The 18,843-nt window shown below is 42.1% G+C and overlaps 1 protein-coding gene across 3 annotated transcripts; it reads left to right on the top strand.

Moving 5' to 3' along the window:
- The first annotated feature begins 5,038 nt into the window (after nt 1-5,038).
- On the top strand, nt 5,039-15,946 carry BAD (BCL2 associated agonist of cell death). Of its 3 annotated transcripts, none has more exons than XM_088480086.1 (5): nt 5,039-5,255; nt 6,230-6,371; nt 9,979-10,154; nt 11,747-11,898; nt 15,375-15,946. In XM_088480086.1, the coding sequence occupies exons 1-4, from the start codon at nt 5,247-5,249 to the stop codon at nt 11,870-11,872; spliced, it is 453 nt and encodes a 150-aa protein (XP_088336212.1). In that variant the 5' UTR covers nt 5,039-5,246; the 3' UTR covers nt 11,873-11,898; nt 15,375-15,946. The 3 variants fall into 3 exon arrangements, with proteins under 3 accessions (XP_088336212.1, XP_088336211.1, XP_088336213.1); XM_088480085.1 differs by having other exon boundaries at nt 5,039-5,261; XM_088480087.1 differs by having other exon boundaries at nt 5,039-5,268.
- Nucleotides 15,947-18,843: the final 2,897 nt, after the last annotated feature.

Below are 18,843 nucleotides of genomic sequence, written 5' to 3'. Positions count from 1 at the left end.
CCTAAGTTTCTACTCTGCATGCACTTACATTTGCGCCCCTCTATGAAACAGAATTAGAATTAGAGCATTAATAAGAGGGGATTGGGGGTGTAGGTTAATTTCATTTATAGATTTGGGAACACATGCATTGAGTGACACTTATGCATTATTTTTTTCATTATTTGCATTTTACAAATGTACCCAGGTCAGGAATTCTATATACGCAGTTTAGCAGTGTCAGGCTCAGGGGGATGTAGTCAGGATACCGGCGGGCACTATCCCACCCGCCGATATCCCGTTACTTACATCCTGACATGGGACTAAAGATAGACGTCGAAATCCCGACGCCTATCATTAGCCCCAATACGGAACCCCGACACACCTAACAAAGGTATGCCGGGTGTCTTAGCGTCTAGCCGCAGGTGGGGGGGAGTTAGGTTTAGGGACCCCCTGGGGGACTTAGGGTTTGGCACCCCTCAGGAGGGTTATGGTAGGGAAAGGGGGGGTTAGGGTTAGGCACATCCCCGGGAGGGTTAGGTTTAGGGTGCGGGGAGGGGGGTTAGGTTTAGGCACTAACAGGGGGAGGTTATGGTTAGGCACTAGGGGGGAGGTTAGGGTTAGGCACCCCTAAGGGAGGGTTAGGGGGGGGAGAGGGGAGGGTTAGGGTACTTAGCTTCAGCTGTCGGGATTTCAACACGCCGGACAAAAATTCAGCTCCCAGCAATTGTAAGGTTATGTTTTCAAAGCTTGATGAAAATACAGCAGCCGCATTGGGATACTAATGGAGAATGGTTTTGTTACATAAAACACACTGGATATCTGCATGTACAGTCAGGTCCATAAATATTGGGACATTGACAGAATTTTCAGATTTTGGCCTCTATTCACCACCACAATGGTTTTGAAATGAAACAAACAAGATGTGCTTTAACTGCAAACTTTCAGATTTAATTTGAGGGTAATTACATCCAAATCAGGTGAACGGTGTAGGAATTATAACAGTTTCAATATGTGCCTCCCACTTTTTAAGGGGCCAAAAGTAATGGGACTATCAACTCAAAAGCTATTTCATGGACAGGTGTGGGCTATTCCCTCATTATTTCATTATAAATTAAGCAGGTAAAAAGTCTGGAGTTGATTCTAGGTGTGACATTTGCATTTGGAATCAGTTGCAGTCAACTCTCAATATGAGATCCAAAGAGCTGTCACTATCAGTGAAGCAAGCCATCATTAGGCTGAAAAATCAAAACAAACCCATCAGAGAGATAACAAAAACATTAGGTGTGGCCAAATCAACTGTTTGGAACATTCTTAAAAAGAAAGAACGCACCGGAGAGCTCAGCAACACCAAAAGACCCGGAAGACCACGGAATACAACTGTGGTGGATGACAGAAGAATTATTTCCCTGGTGAAGAAAAACCCCTTCACAACAGTTGGCCAAATCAAAAACACTCTCCAGGAGGTAGATGTATATGTGTTAAAGTCAACAATCAAGAGAAGACTTCACAAGAGTGAATATAGAGGGTTCACCACAAGATGCAAACCATTGGTGAGCCACACAAACAGGAAGACCAGATTAGAGTTTGCCAAACAACATCTAAAAAAGCCATTACAGTTTTGGAACAACATCCTATTGACAGATGAGACAAAGATCAACTTGTACCAGAGTGATGGGAAGAGAAGGGAAGGAACTGCTCATGATCCAAAACATACCACCTCATCAGTGAAGCATGGTGTTGGTAGTGTCATGGCGTGGGCATGTATGGCTGCCAATGGAACTGGTTCCCTTGTATTTATTGATGATGTGACTGCTGACAAAAGCAGCAGAATGAATTCTGAAGTGTTTCGGGCAATATTATATGCTCATATTCAGTCAAATGCTTCAGAACTCGTTGGACAGCGCTTCACAGTGCAGATGGACAATGACCCGAAGCATACTGCAAAAGCAACCAAAGAGTTTTTTAAGGCTAAAAAGTGGAATGTTGTGCAATGGCCAAGTCAATCCCCTGACCTGAATCCGATTGAGCATGCATTTCACTTGATGAAGACAAAACTGAAGGGAAAATGCCCCAAGAACAAGCAGGAACTGAAGACATTTGCAGTAGAGGCCTGGCAGAGCATCACCAGGGATGAAACCCAGCGTCTGGTGATGTCTATGCGTTCCAGACTTCAGGCTGTAATAGCCTGCAAAGGATTTGCAACAAAGTATTAAAAAGTGGAAGTTAGATTTAGGATTGTTTAGTTTGTCCCATTACTTTTAGCCCCTTAAAAAGTGGGAGGCACATATAGAAACCGTTGTAATTCCTACACCGTTCACCTGATTTGGATGTAATTACCCTCAAATTAAATCTGAAAGTCTGCAGTTAAATCACATCTTGTTTGTTTCATTTCAAAGCCATTGTGGTGGTGAATAGAGGACAAAATCTGAAAATTCTGTCAATGTCCCAATATTTATGGACCTGACTGTATAACGGACCCATTCCAATTTGATAAATAATCCAGAAAGAATGGACACATAGAATACCATCATCAGCAATAAATAGTGAATAGATTCTGGAGGTAAAGAAATGTAATGCGTGATGAGGGACTAATTAATTCCAGGATAGAAACTTCACAAAAATTCTATAATATATGGGTTTGTTGGATATATTTCAATACCTTGACCACATAAAACGTTCTGCAATGCCACACAAAATAAGGTTTGCACAATCTCCACTCCTGACAACGGATTTTATTTCCTGTTCACATTATTAAATTTGTGCAAAATATTGCCTTGCATTTACATGTGCTTCCCAAAAATCACACAAGATTATGGAGTCCATTTATCTATGATCACATACTCAATGTGATCTGGGTGCGATATTAGCACCCATAATCGCATTGCAGTATACGATCATATTGGCCAAATGTATTAAAGATCAGCCGCAGGACAGGGGTTCCGAAAGGAGCCCGTCCCTGTGTTGTGCTTGGAGTAAAGTGAGTCTTCTGTGCCGGGACTCCAGTGCATGCGCGGTCTACAGATGGGGTGAGGGGGGGGGGGGTGTTCTGGAGGAACCCTGTCTAGGTAATTTTTGCAATGTGTAGCCCCATAGGCTGTAGCAGCACAACTCCATATTTAAATGGCATTAGCTGTGGGGACCAAGCCCTGGAATGCAAAGTACATCCAACAACACCGCTTCCCCCATAGAAACCGACTGAGGTTGTGGCTGCTGTCAGAAATACATGGACCACAGCGTCTCCGATATCTACTGCAGCCCCTCCATAATACATCTGAGGGATACTAATTATTTGCGGTTATCCCCTGAAAACTGGTGTTTTCGGGAAATATGCCACAAATAATGATAAATTTGCCCCATACTGATTTACTGTACAAAAACCTTGTTTTCTACACACATTGATTAACTGCTAAACCAACAAATAACATACTGTTTAAAATATTGTAGCTGGTTTATCAATTTTTCAAATGTGTTCACTTAAAGGTGATTAGTTAAAATATGTGTGATGAGATGTATTTTACTACTTAAAATGTCTTAGTTACCAACTGTACCTAAATTCAAGGGACAGCCACAGGTTTAAAAGAATTAAAATATCTACCTTTATTTAACATTGACCAACAGCACAGTTGAATTTCTCATTTTATACCATTTTATTTTTTTTAATTCTCTGTATGTTATACATTAATATGTGATGAGCTGGAGTACTTGCTTTGCAAAAAGAGTGTTCTGATCGGGATGGACATTGGTCCGATGTACTGTAAATATATATTTTAGTTGGTGATACAATGTTTAGTATAAATCGCATGGATTGATTCTGCCATGATGATATCTTTCCCAGCCCACCGCATAAAATGCATTTGCCAGGACTACTTTGTGGGAAATACAGTATACCATTAGCATTGATTTGATGACTGACATCAGCTACAACTCACTATTGACTTGTGTGCAGCGAAATGGTTTAATAATTTGTGGAGGGGAAAACTTAACCTCAAAAATGTGTGCAGCATGTTTACGTTGAATGAGATTAGTGGCTGCCGCAATATCGATAACGGAAAATATCTGTATTACTTCCACGATTATTGCCCTTATTTGATTTGCATTTGTCAATTCTATATGGCAGTGGTTCCCAAACTTATTTGAACCACTGCCACTTGGAGTATCAGCATTTTTTCCACGGCACCTCTGAGCCTAGTTTCTTATTGAGGAATTCAATAAAAATTAAGTATACTGTGCTTACCTGTCACCCTTTGGTTCAGTTATGTGGTGGTTGTCTTTGTCCATATATTTTTGGATTGGCAGTCATTAGCACTGGTTTTGCGTATCACACTGACTAAAATCATTTTCACCAACCCGAGGCACCCCTGTAAGTGCACCAAGGCACCCCAGGATGCCACGGCACACAGTTTGGGAACCACTGCTATATGGATTTGGATTATTAATACAGCACTCACAATTCTTTATACCTATGCCAGGTCCTCCGATACAGTCCGTATCACACGGTGGAAGTGGCCCTGAATAACTTTTTAAATTGTTGCCAACTTGTTCCTACAATTTACAACTTGTGACAGTTGTGTGGCAACATCGCAGCCCGTTTATATATCATCCTATTGTTTATTATTGTAATATGTAAATTAAAACAGCGATCAAAAACAATCACGGTGTAGGACTTATTGACTTTAGATTCTCCAGGCTAGAGTATGATCTGACTGTTGTCACATGACTGTGACCCGCCTATACAGTATGTTTACAACATGGCTGATATTATATATAGAACAGAAGACAGGACACTGTGTGTTGGTGCAGACACACAGCCTGGCGCCGGCTCAGGCACATACACAACTTGTTACTTGCGTAATGTAGGCGCAGAGCGTGTCGGGAAATACTGTATCATCACTGCAGAGTTCAAAGAGGACAGCGGGTAAATGGTTGCCATAGAGACCGACTGTATGCATGTCACGTGTGCATTCTTGGAAGACGGAGCTTGCTGGCGTCTCAGGCAGCGATTGGCTGAGCCTGGGAACTATTGCACGGGAAACAGGGGAAGGGGGCGGGGCGAGGATGAGGGATCCGGAAAGAGAGAACAAAATAAATAAACACACACTCACACAGTGCCGCAGCGGGAGTACAGGTGCAGGAAGAGAGTAACAATTACGGATACTGTACTCTCTCCTGCTGGCCGGCCTGCGGAGACTCACGGTGTAGTGCTCCTTGCAGAAATATACCCAGGACTGAGGGAGACAAGAGGGAGCTGAGCTGGTGGACAGTGACTGATGGCAGAGGTGATGGTAAAGGGTTGGTATATAGAACAGGGAAGCTGGGAGGGGTATATATAGATATTGGAGTGGGCATATGAAAAACGAACAGCATTGATGTCAGGGGGTGGTAGAAGCAGATTTAGCTGCATAGGGAAGAGTAACAACAATTGGATGGATTGACCAACATTTTTTAGGGGTTATGAAACCTGGTTGCCTGGCACAGGTGGTGCTTCTGGTGACCAAAGTCTGCACGTGTAAAGGTGCGTACACACTAGGCGATCAGGAAAGACAGTACGATTACGACATCATAATCATACCGTCGTTCCTGATCCCCTGTAGTGTCTGCACTGAACGATCAGTCGTTCAGTGCAGGCACTGTCCATCATTCCTGAATGGTTGCTGCTATTTCCAAGTTAGAGAAAGGACCTCTGTGACGTAGACACCACGTGACCGCTGCAGGAGGCTGGACCGCTCCTGCGTTACCATCCACTAGGGCATAGAGGGGGAATAAATATCTGTGGCGAGCGTAGCGAGCCCGCGAGGGGACAGTTTTGGTCCCCCGTTAGCATCCCCGCCCCTCCCCCTTTCAGGCCGAGTCACGTGGGTGTGATGTCACAGGGCCATCAGCCCTGTACAGTCTAGACATAACCATTCCTGAACATGCCAATTTGTCGTTATCGGCAGATTGTGTTGCATGTTCAGGCGATGGACAATGTCGGAAACGACCAGCGGGAGTGCGCATCGCTGGACGTTTCTGACATAAAAGTGCACGATTACTGAGTGATTGCACGATTACGATGTCGTAATCGTGCAGTCGTTCACTAATATCGCTCAGTGTGAACGCACCTTAAGTCTAGCAGATGAGTCATACATCTCACTACATTTGAAATACACGTTTCACAGATGTGCATTTAGTTCACGTACATGTTGCATTGCTAGACAGAAATAAAATGGTATACACATGGCTGAGTATTGTACTTATGTTTACTTTTATGCAGATGGAAGTTTCTCCTCCCTCTATGTTTAGTATAGAAGAGTTTCCTCCAGGTGAACAAGGAGCAACTCTGCCTGAAACAAATCCTCCATCTAGTCGGCGAGCAACAGATCATCGGAGTTCTCCTAACTTGAGACGGGGCAAAGGTAATTCTCACACAGCTGGAAGAGGCAGACAATTAAAATATAATACAAGTTGGATTACCATATATACTCGAGTATAAGCCGAGTTTTTCAGCACATTTTTTGTGCTGAAAAAGCACCCCCTCGGCTTATACTTGAGTCATGCCCGCATGGTATGCTGCTGAGTAGCGTACCATGCGGGCCGCGGTGCAGACTGTGTCACTGTGACACAGCCTGCACCGCGTGTGTAGCGCTGACCGGACGGAGTTCGGTCAGCACTACACACTGCCAAACACACAGCCGCCGGAGCCGGCAGCTATGTGTTTGGTATAATCAGCAGCCGCTGAGAGTCTGTCAGACTCTCAGCGGCTGCTGCTGCTCCCACTGCGGGAGCCATCTTCCAGGTCCCGCAGTGGGTAATGGGAGAGACGTCGTCATGACAACGTCTCTCCCATTATGCAAAGCGGCGGAGGAGCCTGTAGCAGCGTCGGGACCAGGAGCGGGGTTACAGGTAAGTGTTTTTTTTTTTTACATTTCTTTCTACTGGGGGGGCTACTACCGGGGGGTACTACCAGGGGGGGGATATCGCTACTGGGGGCACTACCAGAGGGGGGGGATTAATAATGTGGGAACTACCAGGGGGAGGATGTTGCTACTGGGGGCACTACCAGGGAGGGGGGGAATACTGGGGGCACTACCAGGGGGGATGTTGCTACTGGGGGCACTACCAGGGGGGGTTAATACTGGGGGCACTACCAGGGGGGGATATTGCTACTGGGCGCACTACCAGGGGGGGGATTAATACTGGGAGCACTACCGGGGGGGATGTTGCTACTGGGGGCACTACCAGGGGGGGTTAATACTGGGGGCACTACCAGGGGGGGATATTGCTACTGGAGGCACTACCAGGGGGGGATTACTACTGGGGGCACTACCAGGGGGGGATTACTACTGGGGACAGTACCAGGGGGGGATTACTACCAGTAGCTGCTGCATTTCCCACCCTAGGCTTATACTCGAGTCACTAAGTTTTCCCAGTTTTTCGTGGTAAAATTAGGTACCTCGGCTTATATTCGGGTCGACTTATACTCGAGTATATACGGTATATTATGTGGAATGCCATATTAGAAATCTTTGAAACTCATTTAAAAATACTCTTTCCCCAAACTGCTCCTGACATTCTTCTTGTCATTGTTTAGCACAGCTCCTAATAATTGCAATAGTAAGAAACACTTGGTGATGATGTCTGTGCATTTTTTACTAGCTGGGATACCCGGTGTTGCCCGGGTTGAAGAATGGACCTTGAAGTACATCTGCAGCCTTAACTTTTTTCATTGGAGACCATTGCATATGAAAATGTGCTTGGAGGAAATGAGTAGCTGTCAGTGCAGGTGCAGTGTGACAGTTGATCCTCTGACTCACTGCTCTTCTGTCTGAGCTCTGCCTGACATCCACTGGCACATATCAGCCTGTGCCTTCAGATCAGTGCAGTTGTAGGCACTGGAAGACATCCTTAGCGAACTTGTTTAACTGAAATTTCAAATCAGAGACTCCACTGCCTGCTTGGTGGGCACCATGTAGACTTCCATGGCCCGACACATTTCAAACCTAGCCAAAAATGTAATCCTGGTCAAACTGCACCACCATGTCAAATTTGGTGGAACTAGGTACAAAACTCAGTGGAAATAAAGGACAAACACTTACACATACATATATTAACCTGAGGGTTCATGTGGGCATTATACAAAGGTACAACAGTATATAGTGCTGGAAATTTGATGAGTTTTGATCAGGGATGTGTGGAAAAGGTAGACAGGGGAAGCACTGCCTCACCTGTCATACACTTTTTACTCCAGAGTTTTGACTATAAAAATGATTAGAATAATACAAAGAAGATATCTTTTATTTTATTTTTCTTATAACTTTTATAGTCAAAACACTGGAGTATACTGAAGTATGACAGGAAAGGCTCTGCCTCACCTCACTGCACATCACTGGTGCATATGCCGCACTTACAGTAGCCCCGAAATAGACTATGGGTTTGTGTACAACTGCTGCCATTCATGGGGCTAGATGATGTGCCAATGCTGACTGTTTCACACCATTGCAAAGGTACATTGTGGTGTTCACGGCTCATTGAATCGACCCCTCTGTCTTTTCTAAATGAGAGTTCCCATAATTATACTTTTTTTTTTTTTTTTGAATGTTCTATGTTTTTCAATAGCTTTTGTTATTTCATCAGACTAATTTTGTGAGGGGAGTCTTGTTGCCAGGTACAGTAACAAAACTGATCTAGCCATTGCCTGATGTGACACGGTTCTGTAGGGTTCAAGCTACAAGGGAGAGAACGGCATCTGTTTGTTAATATGTAAGAATGAAAGGCTGTGTGTGTGTTTGTCTAGCGGTAGCCATTGTCTCCGGATGGCTGTACTCCTGTGTATTCCATAACTGACAAATATCCCAGGAAATTGTCCCTATGTCTATATTGACTGACTGAATATTTTAGTTCATCATTTGTATATTGGATGTCAATCTTCATTTTCATCTTCGTTTTACTTTGCATTGGTACAAAAAGTAAACGGACACCAGTGAACTATGTAATGCCGGATTTTCAAATGTGAGCTTGCATGATGTACCCCTTTCACATCGCAATTGCCGGGTTGCACCCGGGATGTGTATATGCTTTGATCCCGGCTGAGACCCCATTCAGACTGGCAGCCGGGTCAATGACTTCACCGCCATCGCTTGGAGATGAGATCGCCTCGACCTGGTTTAACCGTTCACACCGCACGCGAGCCAGGTTGAACTCGTGTTCAACCCTGCTCGTTACCCAGGTTGAAATGCCGGGTTACTCGATCCGGGTTATTTCAACTGGGCCCTTTCACACTGCACAGTAACCTGGGTTGCTGCACGTTCATGTGAAATAACCCGGGTTATTTGCTGGCAGTGTGAAAGGGGTATTAAATGTATATACTGAGGGAAAGTTTTTTTCCTACATTGTTTTTTTTTACCTGTTACAGTTCCTTTTAGAGTTCTCAAGACAAAACAACCAGTAAGAGAATAGACAGGAACTCTATTATAAATCCTGGTGAGTGTGTACCACACAGGTTAAAGGAAAATTGCTGTTGAAAACGATTGCATTGATTGCACCATATTGAGTTGTATTTGTGTGCAAGGTTTTGATAACCAAACAAGATCTCATTTAGGTATATGGCTTTTGGAATGAATACTTTGTGCTAGTTGCACTGGAACATTTGCAGACTTGCACTTGTGGCAGTCTGATGGCCTTACAGGGAATGTAACACTGCAAGACCTAGCAGACGTGTCAGGTGGTAGTGAGTCATCTTTATATGTTTAGGAGATTTGCTGCATTCTGCAGCCATGGTAATGGTATTTACCTAGACCTTGCTTCTTTGGAGTCTGTAGTTGGAGTAGTAAATGCATTCTAAATCGCCCACTATTGTGTACACTATACAATGCTTCATCCCTGACCCTACAGTGTGTCCAGATTTAGTGTAACTCCTTTTGTTTGCATTCAGTAAGACAATGGCATGTCTTCTTTGTTATATTACGGTTATTATTAATGTACAATTACTTATATCTATATTACCGGCATCATCTTCCTGTGCAGGAAAGGAACCACGTCCTAGGACAGAGTCTGCTTCAGAAGCCTCGGAGACTGATCATGTAGATGAGCTTTTCCATTTCCGTTCACGCTCTCGCTCTGCTCCATCTTCCCTATTGGTCGCTGCCCGCTATGGACGAGAACTGCGGCGAATGAGTGATGAATTTGACCAGAGCTTCATGGTAATTCTTCCCTTTACAGGTCATCTCCCTATAGTCTGTAAAGAAAACTGTTGCATTGGTAAGGAGCGAAAACTGGAAGGACAATTGATTTTATGCTATGTCTCCTTTTTCCATATAAACCAAAGTACACTGCTGACTATTACATCATATTCTGGGTCATTACAAATGTCTGTTTTGCAGCATTTTGCAGTGATGAATTTGAAAGTTAAACAGTTTTACCAGTACCTTTTACTTATTTGGTATCTACAGTGGTGTGAATGTTTTTGCCCCCTTCCTGATATCTTCTATTTTTACGTATTTGTCACACTTATCATTTCGGGTCTTCATTTAAACACTGTATTTTGTGTTTACTCTGGTTGTCTTTTGGTGCATACACACGGTCAGATTTTGTGTCGGATCTGATAATGATTGTAAAAATCGTTCATACCTGTGACGTGGGGAATGCATCGATGAACAATGTGCGTTCCCGCATGTCAGATAACAATCTCTGAAATCTGGTGTTTGCAGTCAGATTTTAACGATTTCATTCATTTTAATACTGTCAGAAATTGTTCATATCGTTGTAAAAATCATTACTCAAATCTGACCATGTGTATGCACCATTTGTTTTATATTCAATCTTGTTTGATCATTTCATTTATTGAAGGACAAAAGTTATCCAACACCGACCCCCAAGTCTCACAGCCACAACAGTAGATACTTAAGGCCTAATTCAGAGACTGATGCAATGGCACGATTTTAATGCAGACCGAGCGATTGTTTGCTAATGCACAGGGGCAAACCCCTCACTGCATACGCCGCGATTGCATTGCGATTACGCACGCACACAGTACCCACTCGCACTTGGGGGTGGTTAGTAAAATGCAGGCATGTCTGACGCTGTTTTTCGGGCATACGTAAATTAATCATTGCGTTCTCCTGTGCAGCATGAGAGCTCTCTGCATGTCAGGTGAGCTGCAGTGTTTGCGGCAGGTCAGACTTGACTTACATGCTACGCGACTGCCTGCTGTGCATGGATGTTACTGATGTAAGCTTTGGAAGGCATTACCATATTTTAGCAACTGCGATCCATGAGAGTTTGCAGTTGCATTACCGTTCATCTCTGAATCAGGCCCTTAGGGGTATATTTACTAAAGTGCGGTATTTAGAAGTGTTGTTGCCCATAGCAACCTGTCAGATTCTAGAAACTATCTTCTAGAAGGTGATGGATAAATAAGTAGAATCTGGTTGCTATGGGCAACAATTCCACTTCTAAAAACCCGCTCTTTAGTGTTCACCCTGCTTGGTCGCTGTCAGGAATGCAGACAATTTTTTTCTTAGCAGGGATCAGTCTTTGTGTTTGGAATTCTGAGTATTTAGTTTATTTCACTTGTGCATTCTGCAGTTCCTTTATATACAAATACAATTTGACCTTTCATGAATTGTGAACACTTTTTCAATTACTATTCTAGAAGTAGTATGTCTAGGCTTCCTTTTATCATGTTTTGTCCATTAAATGAATGCACTATTTCTGTGTATGTTCTCCATCACCTTATTTTAATGCCTATATATAATTTTTTCTTGATTGACTTATAAATGTAACATTTCTACAGGGTCTCACCCGTCCTAAAAGTGCAGGTGCCGCAGCTCAGATGGCTGGAAGTAGGAGTTTTCGTGAAATGTTTCAGAGCTTATGGCGGCGGAAAAGTAAAGACAAGAGTGAAGGAGAGACTCAGTAAGGATGTCTTTGGAAGAACAAATTCTGGTACGTCACCTTGCGGTTTTCCATAATTTAAGGGGAATTGCTGAATCTATGGGTTATGCATACATGCTTTTTAAAATTCTGAATTTATCCTGCAAAATTACAGCTGTCAATATCAGAAAAATAATAAGAGAAACCTACAAAATTAGTGTACAATTTAAATATCTGAATATGGAGCTAGAGGGTGAATGTAGTGCTTGGCTCTTGTTAGAAGAAATACATATATATGCATTATATTATAATCTATGTACCTTGTGAGACCAATATATATTTTTAGTTACAAACACATGATGTGCTTATTTTAAACAAGATGTATTTTATATTGTTGGACTGTGAGTTGAGCTTCTATTCTTATAAACCTATTAGTAAGTACACATGAAAGTAGGCTTTTAGGCAGAGCGGTCCTTACTGATTAATTAAATAGCTCTGAGTTTTGTGCCCGGAGCTATTAAATTGATCAGCATTTTCCCCGTGCGGTAAACCATGGGTTAGCGCAAGATAAACCATAGATTCTGTGCAAAAGTGCTGGAATATATGGGATTCCCTGCACGCTAAAATGCAGAGTCCAGATTTTTCCTCACACTCCTGAGGCTGTGACAGAAAGATCCACCCTCAGGGGCTTAGAAGAGCTCCCGCACCTAACTGATCTGGGGTACGCGGGATGCCGGTGCTCGGGATCCTGGCGCCAGCATCCCGACAAGGTTAGGATACTAACACCTGTCGGTGTCCTAACTCTCCCTTCCCCACCCTGCCTACCCATTTCACTAAAGTAGAAGTGGTCAGACATCCATAAACAGTGTGTTTTGTTGCAAATAATGCTGCATCCTACAAATGGATTACCCATAGGTCTGTAGAGAAAGTATACGGCCATCTTGAAACACAGGCCAAAACTGGCGTTACACCCTCAATACATTTGAATGCACTTTTGTGCAGAAAATACAGTCAGGTGCATAAATATTGGGACATTGACATAATTTTCATATTTTGGCCTCTATTCACCACCACAATGGCTTTGAAATGAAACAAACAAGATGTGCTTTAACTGCAGACTTTCAGATTTAATTTGAGGGTAATGACATCCAAATCAGGTGAACGGTGTAGGAATTACAACGGTTTCTATACGTGCCTCCCACTTTTTAAGGGGCCAAACGTAATGGGACTATCAACTCAAAAGCTATTTCATGGACAGGTGTGGGCTATCCCCTCGTTATTTCATTATCAATTAAGCAGGTAAAAGGTCTGGAGTTGATTCTAGGTGTGACATTTGCATTTGGAATCAGTTGCTGTCGACTCTCAATGAGATCCAAAGAGCTGTCACTATCAGTGAAGCAAGCCATCATTAAGCTGAAAAATCAAAACAAACCCATCAGAGAGATAGCAAAAACATTAGGTGTGGCCAAATCAACTGTTTGGAACATTCTTAAAAAGAAAGAACGCATCGGAGAGCTCAGCAACACCAAAAGACCCGGAAGACCACGGAAAACAACTGTGGTGGATGACAGAAGAATTATTTCCCTGGTGAAGAAAAACCCCTTCACAACAGTTGGCCAAATCAAGAACACTCTCCAGGAGGTAGGTGTATATGTGTCAAAGTCAACAATCAAGAGAAGACTTCACAAGAGTGAATATAGAGGGTTCACCACAAGATGTAAACCATTGGTGAGCCTCAAAAACAGGAAGACCAGATTAGAGTTTGCCAAACAACATCTAAATAAGCCATTACAGTTCTGGAACAACATCCTATGGACAGATGAGACAAAGATCAACTTGTACCAGAGTGATGGGAAAAGAAGAGTTTGGAGAAGGAAAGGAACTGCTCATGATCCAAAACACACCACCTAATCAGTGAAGCATGGTGGTGGTAGTGTCATGGCATGGGCATGTATGGCTGCCAATGGAACTGGTTCCCTTGTATTTATTGATGTGACTGCTGACAAAAGCAGCAGAATGAATTCTGAAGTGTTTCGGGCAATATCATATGCTCATATTCAGTCAAATGCTTCAGAACTCATTGGACGGCGCTTCACAGTGTAGATGGACAATGACCTGAAGCATATTCCAAAAGCAACCAGAGTTTTTTTTTTTTTTAAGGCTAAAAAGTGGAATGTTATGCAATGGCCAAGTCAATCCCCTGACCTGAATCCGATTTGAGCATGCATTTCACTTGATGAAGACAAAACTGAAGGGAAAATGCCCTAAGAACAAGCAGGAACTGAAGACATTTGCAGTAGAGGCCTGGCAGAGCATCACCAGGGATGAAACCAGCGTCTGGTGATGTCTATGCGTTCCAGACTTCAGGCTGTAATTGCCTGCAAAGGATTTGCAACAAAGTATTAAAAAGTGAAAGTTAGATTTAGGATTGTTTAGTTTGTCCCATTACTTTTGGCCCCTTAAAAAGTGGGGGCACATATAGAAACCGTTGTAATTCCTACACCGTTCACCGGATTTGGATGTAATTACCCTCAAATTAAATCTGAAAGTCTGCAGTTAAAGCACATCTTGTTTGTTTCATTTCAAAGCCATTGTAGTGGTGAATAGAGGCCAAAATATGACAATTCTGTCAATGTCCCAATATTTATGCACCTGACTGTATACTTTTTGTGAGGTTGGCATCACAATTACTGAGCACTGTAATAAATGCAACCTCCTTACTGCTGAATCTTTTTCTCACCCCTGTGCTGAGCGTATTTGGCACCTTTTGAGCTTCTGTAAAAGTGTTTTTCCTGTTCATTGCCCACACAATTTATTTGTAAGTCTTGTTTTGTGTATATATTTTTTTTTTATTAGAGGTGACTTTATATTTCCTGAAACAGAATTCCAAGCTGGGCATTTCCTGACAACCAAATAAATCATGATCCAATGATATTTTATCATTAATCTGGTGCAGTTGTCAGGATTGTTTCATATTGCACCATGCATCCCTCTGTGACTGTGCATTATGATGCAGGAAGTAAGGGAACCCAGTAACACTTGATTACTGAAAGAACATGACCAGACAGAATATATATGAAACTGAACACACTTGGAAATGGTCACCACCACAGTGTTCTGATTGCTCTCAGCACGCACTGCTCCTGTATTTGCACTTGTGACTTCAGCTGATATTGTGTTAAAATGGAGGAAATAGATGCTGCTTTATTTGGGTCTGATGTAGTTGGAGGAAACTCCATAGCAGGATTTGTATCCAATCGGCTACTCAGCTGGTCTCTGACATTAGGACAACCTGTGCGCTTCCCTAACACATTGAACCAATCATAGCCTGAGAGAAAAACGCACATCCCCGAAACACACGCTGCTTCTTTGTATATCTTTCAAGGTTTTTATTTTCTTCTTTTTATTAAATATATTTTAACTGCCTGCTTTTAGTTGAAAATGACATTCTACATTTCATGAAAGGACTCCTTTGCCTACTCAAACTGTTTCTTAGTTGTGCAAATAATACAGTACATATTTTTTTTTTTGTCCCCCTTTTCTTACAGCTGTGTAAAAATGACGGTGCTCTTCTGATACACCAGAGGAAAATAGCAACCATTTTAATTTAACCAATAAGTGGTCGCACATTGTCATTTAAAGAAGAACAAAAAATGGACTGAGCTACATGACGATAGTTTTGTTTGCATAATGACTGGGAGACTTCACAGGAGAACAGACTCTGGTGTCTTTGAATCTGATGTGCCACTTTTTTAAGATATTTAGAATTGTGTAAAAAATAAAAATAAGAACAAAACTATTTTAAATGAGAAGCTGAGACCTACAATGAAATGTGACTAGGATTTTTTTTTTAAATATTTTAAATGAACTTTTGTTGGGAATATTTGTGCATGATTTTATTCAGCACAAATTTTAAGACTATAATGGGAAAAAAACAAACATTTTGTATAACTATGGGCAATGCTGCTTGTGTTTTTTTCTTTTCCTTTTCTCTGCCATAAAATGTACTTGGATATAGCAGAACCATAAACACACACCATTTTCATGTCAGATAAAACTATCAGCTCATAACCAGCTGGCCCCTTGTGGTGCTTTACGTAATAAAAAATCATTTTACAAATTCCTGTTTTATTACTTTTGTGTAGACTAGGGTTTGCTTTTTGTGTTTAATGTGGGTATGGTACACAAGTTTAGCTCCTGTAGTTTATTCGCAGCATTGTTCATGCATCCATCTGAAACGCCATACACAGCATCTTTTCCTAGCTACTCCAGGCTAATATGTTAGCATATCTATAATGTTCTTTGTAATTACATACATCTGCAGTGTCCTAGAATGTGGACAAATCTCTGATACAAAGAGGGAGAATTCTATTAGCTAATTGATCCCCCGGGGCTACTGAATTAGCCCTGAAGTGAGGCCATCGGCAGCACTTATTGGGGATATTTTTCACCACTACACAGGCAGTGAAAAAAATCCTAGATAACTAAGTTAACGGGTGCCGCAACCCATTTAACGCACAAATCTGTTACATTTTCACAGGTTCTGTGTATTAAACCCTGTTAACTCTTCAATTTAACTGGCGTTAAAGGTATCAGGTGAAAAAGAAGCCTAATTGAATAGCAGGCTCTCTCCCTTTTCCCCCCCTGTTAAGTTATCGGGGCTAATTAAATTCCCCCCCCAATATTTGGCTAGTCTTTTCTCTCCAGGAATTGGACCAGTGGTGTAGTACAAATGCCTATAGTCATGCATCCTTGCCTGGATGTTTTTCTATGGTACTTTCTATACATATACACCTATGTCAGTCATGCCATTTAAAGAAGGGTTTTCAACTGATAACTTTGGATTTACATGTATTGGGCCTGTGAATATGAATTCTTATGCTGGGCATACACTATGCAATTATCTGTCCAATCTGGCTGGTTGAAATGAAAATCTGGTAATGTATGGGAGCAAATAACAATAGAAATTTGCTCCCAAACACTAGAAAACGGACCATGTTTTCCTTCCCACCAGACAAATTGGACAGATATGTGACAGATAATTGTAGAGTGTACGCCCAACATTACAGTTGGGGGCATATTCAATTAGGTGCAAGAATAGCAAAAATCTCGCACCAGCTGGGTTTTTTTTCCCACATGTGAGATTTTTGATATATTGAATTTTTGCACGGCAGGGGATTTTTTTTTGCTATATACATAAATCTGCCTACTATCATGTGCCCAATAACGTTTATTGGGAACCTACTAACTCTTGTTTTTGACAGTTAGTCATTGATGAGGTGATGTATTCAAAAGATCTATAATGTCGATGCCACAATCTTAACAGTTATAGAGGGGTATTCAATACGGAGCTAAAACTCAGTTTCTGCGATGTTTTCGCTCGGATCACGTCATTTTCGCCGCTTTTACTTTTACACCGTATTCAATTTGAAAACTTTTCGCCGGTGCGAACAGTATATTGCATTCGACCCTGCGAAGAAGTATCACCAAGGAATGGGTGGCGAAAAAGAGTGCAGAATTGGGGTTTTGGGGTGCAACATTTCGGAAACCACCCTGCAACCTTCAGACAGTCCCCCCCAAAGATAAACTGTGTCAAAATTCTTTTAAAAATACCTCATAAGACCCCAAAAAAAGCACTTTCATTTTGGGTGCGAAAAAAAAAATTGGGGGGTGCAAAGTTAAAAACTAGCGAACTACATTCTAGGGGGGTCCCCAAGTATGCCCCAAGTGTTTTTTTTCATTGCAGGTATTTGCGGCAGGTGGATTTTTCACATTTTTTAAAACTTCACTTTAGCAACTTTTAAATATGCTCACCCCCATTTTCAAGTACCCCAAATTTGCTGGGACTACTTATTTTCAGCAAAAAACCTTCTAAATACTATTCTTCACCACCTTCCCAAATCCCCAAAATAGCAGCTATTGAGCCCGTTTAAAGACCAGAGTGATCCCCCATGTCAGAGCATCTTTTTGGGAGTATTAGGGTGATTTCCCCAAAAATCTGCAAAGTTTTCGCTGATTTCACTTTCGCCGGATGCTGTTTTCCACGATTTCAAATTGAATACGGGTATAAGCGGGGGCGCGCGCGATAGTTTTCCGCCAGCAAAAGCTCCGATGTGCGGCGAAAACTTCGACACGCATAGACGGCGAAGTTTACGTTTCAAATTGAATACCCCTCATAATGTCAAAATGTTGAAAGGCAGCGTGTCAGCCTGCTCACAATATCAACATGTGAAATAACATTAGGTTTAGGCTGCGGGATGGGGGGGGGGGGGTACAGTTAGGCAGTGTAAAGCTGGCCTCACATCTAAAGATTATCTGTCCAACCAGCCAACTAGTTGATTGGTTGGAATGAAAATCTGGTAACTAATACAGTCAGCAATTTGCTCCCAACCGCTGGAAAATGGACCAAAACTGTTGTTTGAACAAATAGTTTAAATCAAACATTTAACAAACTTGTCTGAACGACCATTTTCATCTGTTTTCTGGCATTTAGGAGCAAATTGCTGATCATCATTTACTCCCATACGTTACCAGATTTTCATTCCAACCAATCAAGTTGGCTGGTTGGATGTAAGTTGGTCTAGTGTGTGGCCAGCTTAAGAGTTTGGGATAGCCGGAAAATACCTGGTCACCAGAGGATCGGAGGTCTGACCCGGAAGTGAGATCACATGACCGCCAGTAGCTGCTGCAGCTGCCTGAAGCAGGTAAGTCCCCCCTGTACCACCAGGGACGATATGTCAACATTTTAAAGTTGTCTACATGATGAATACATTTTATGAGAAAAAAGCAGGAGTTAAGCTGCATACACACGTAAAGAGTTTCTGTCCAACCATCCAACTAGTTGGAATGAAAATCTAGTAATGTATGAAAGCAAATGACAATCATCAATTTGCTCCTAAATGCCCGAAAACAGATGAAAATGGATGTTCAGACAAGTTTGAACAAATTGTTTAGATCAAACATTTAACAAACAACAGTTTGTCCATTTTCCGGCATTTGGGAGCAAATTGCTTATTG

Source organism: Taudactylus pleione, unplaced genomic scaffold (genome assembly GCF_031769625.1).
Source record: "Taudactylus pleione unplaced genomic scaffold, aTauple2 ptg000250l, whole genome shotgun sequence".
Lineage (NCBI taxonomy): Eukaryota > Metazoa > Chordata > Amphibia > Anura > Myobatrachidae > Taudactylus > Taudactylus pleione.
Note: the sequence above shows the minus strand (reverse complement) of the source record. Positions and strands in the feature narration are given on the sequence as shown.

Coding starts and splice junctions, on each gene's coding strand:
- BAD (XM_088480085.1), top strand. Junction 6,372..9,978: donor TAACTTGAGACGGGGCAAAG/GTAATTCTCACA, acceptor CTTCCTGTGCAG/GAAAGGAACCACGTCCTAGG. Junction 10,155..11,746: donor AATTTGACCAGAGCTTCATG/GTAATTCTTCCC, acceptor ACATTTCTACAG/GGTCTCACCCGTCCTAAAAG.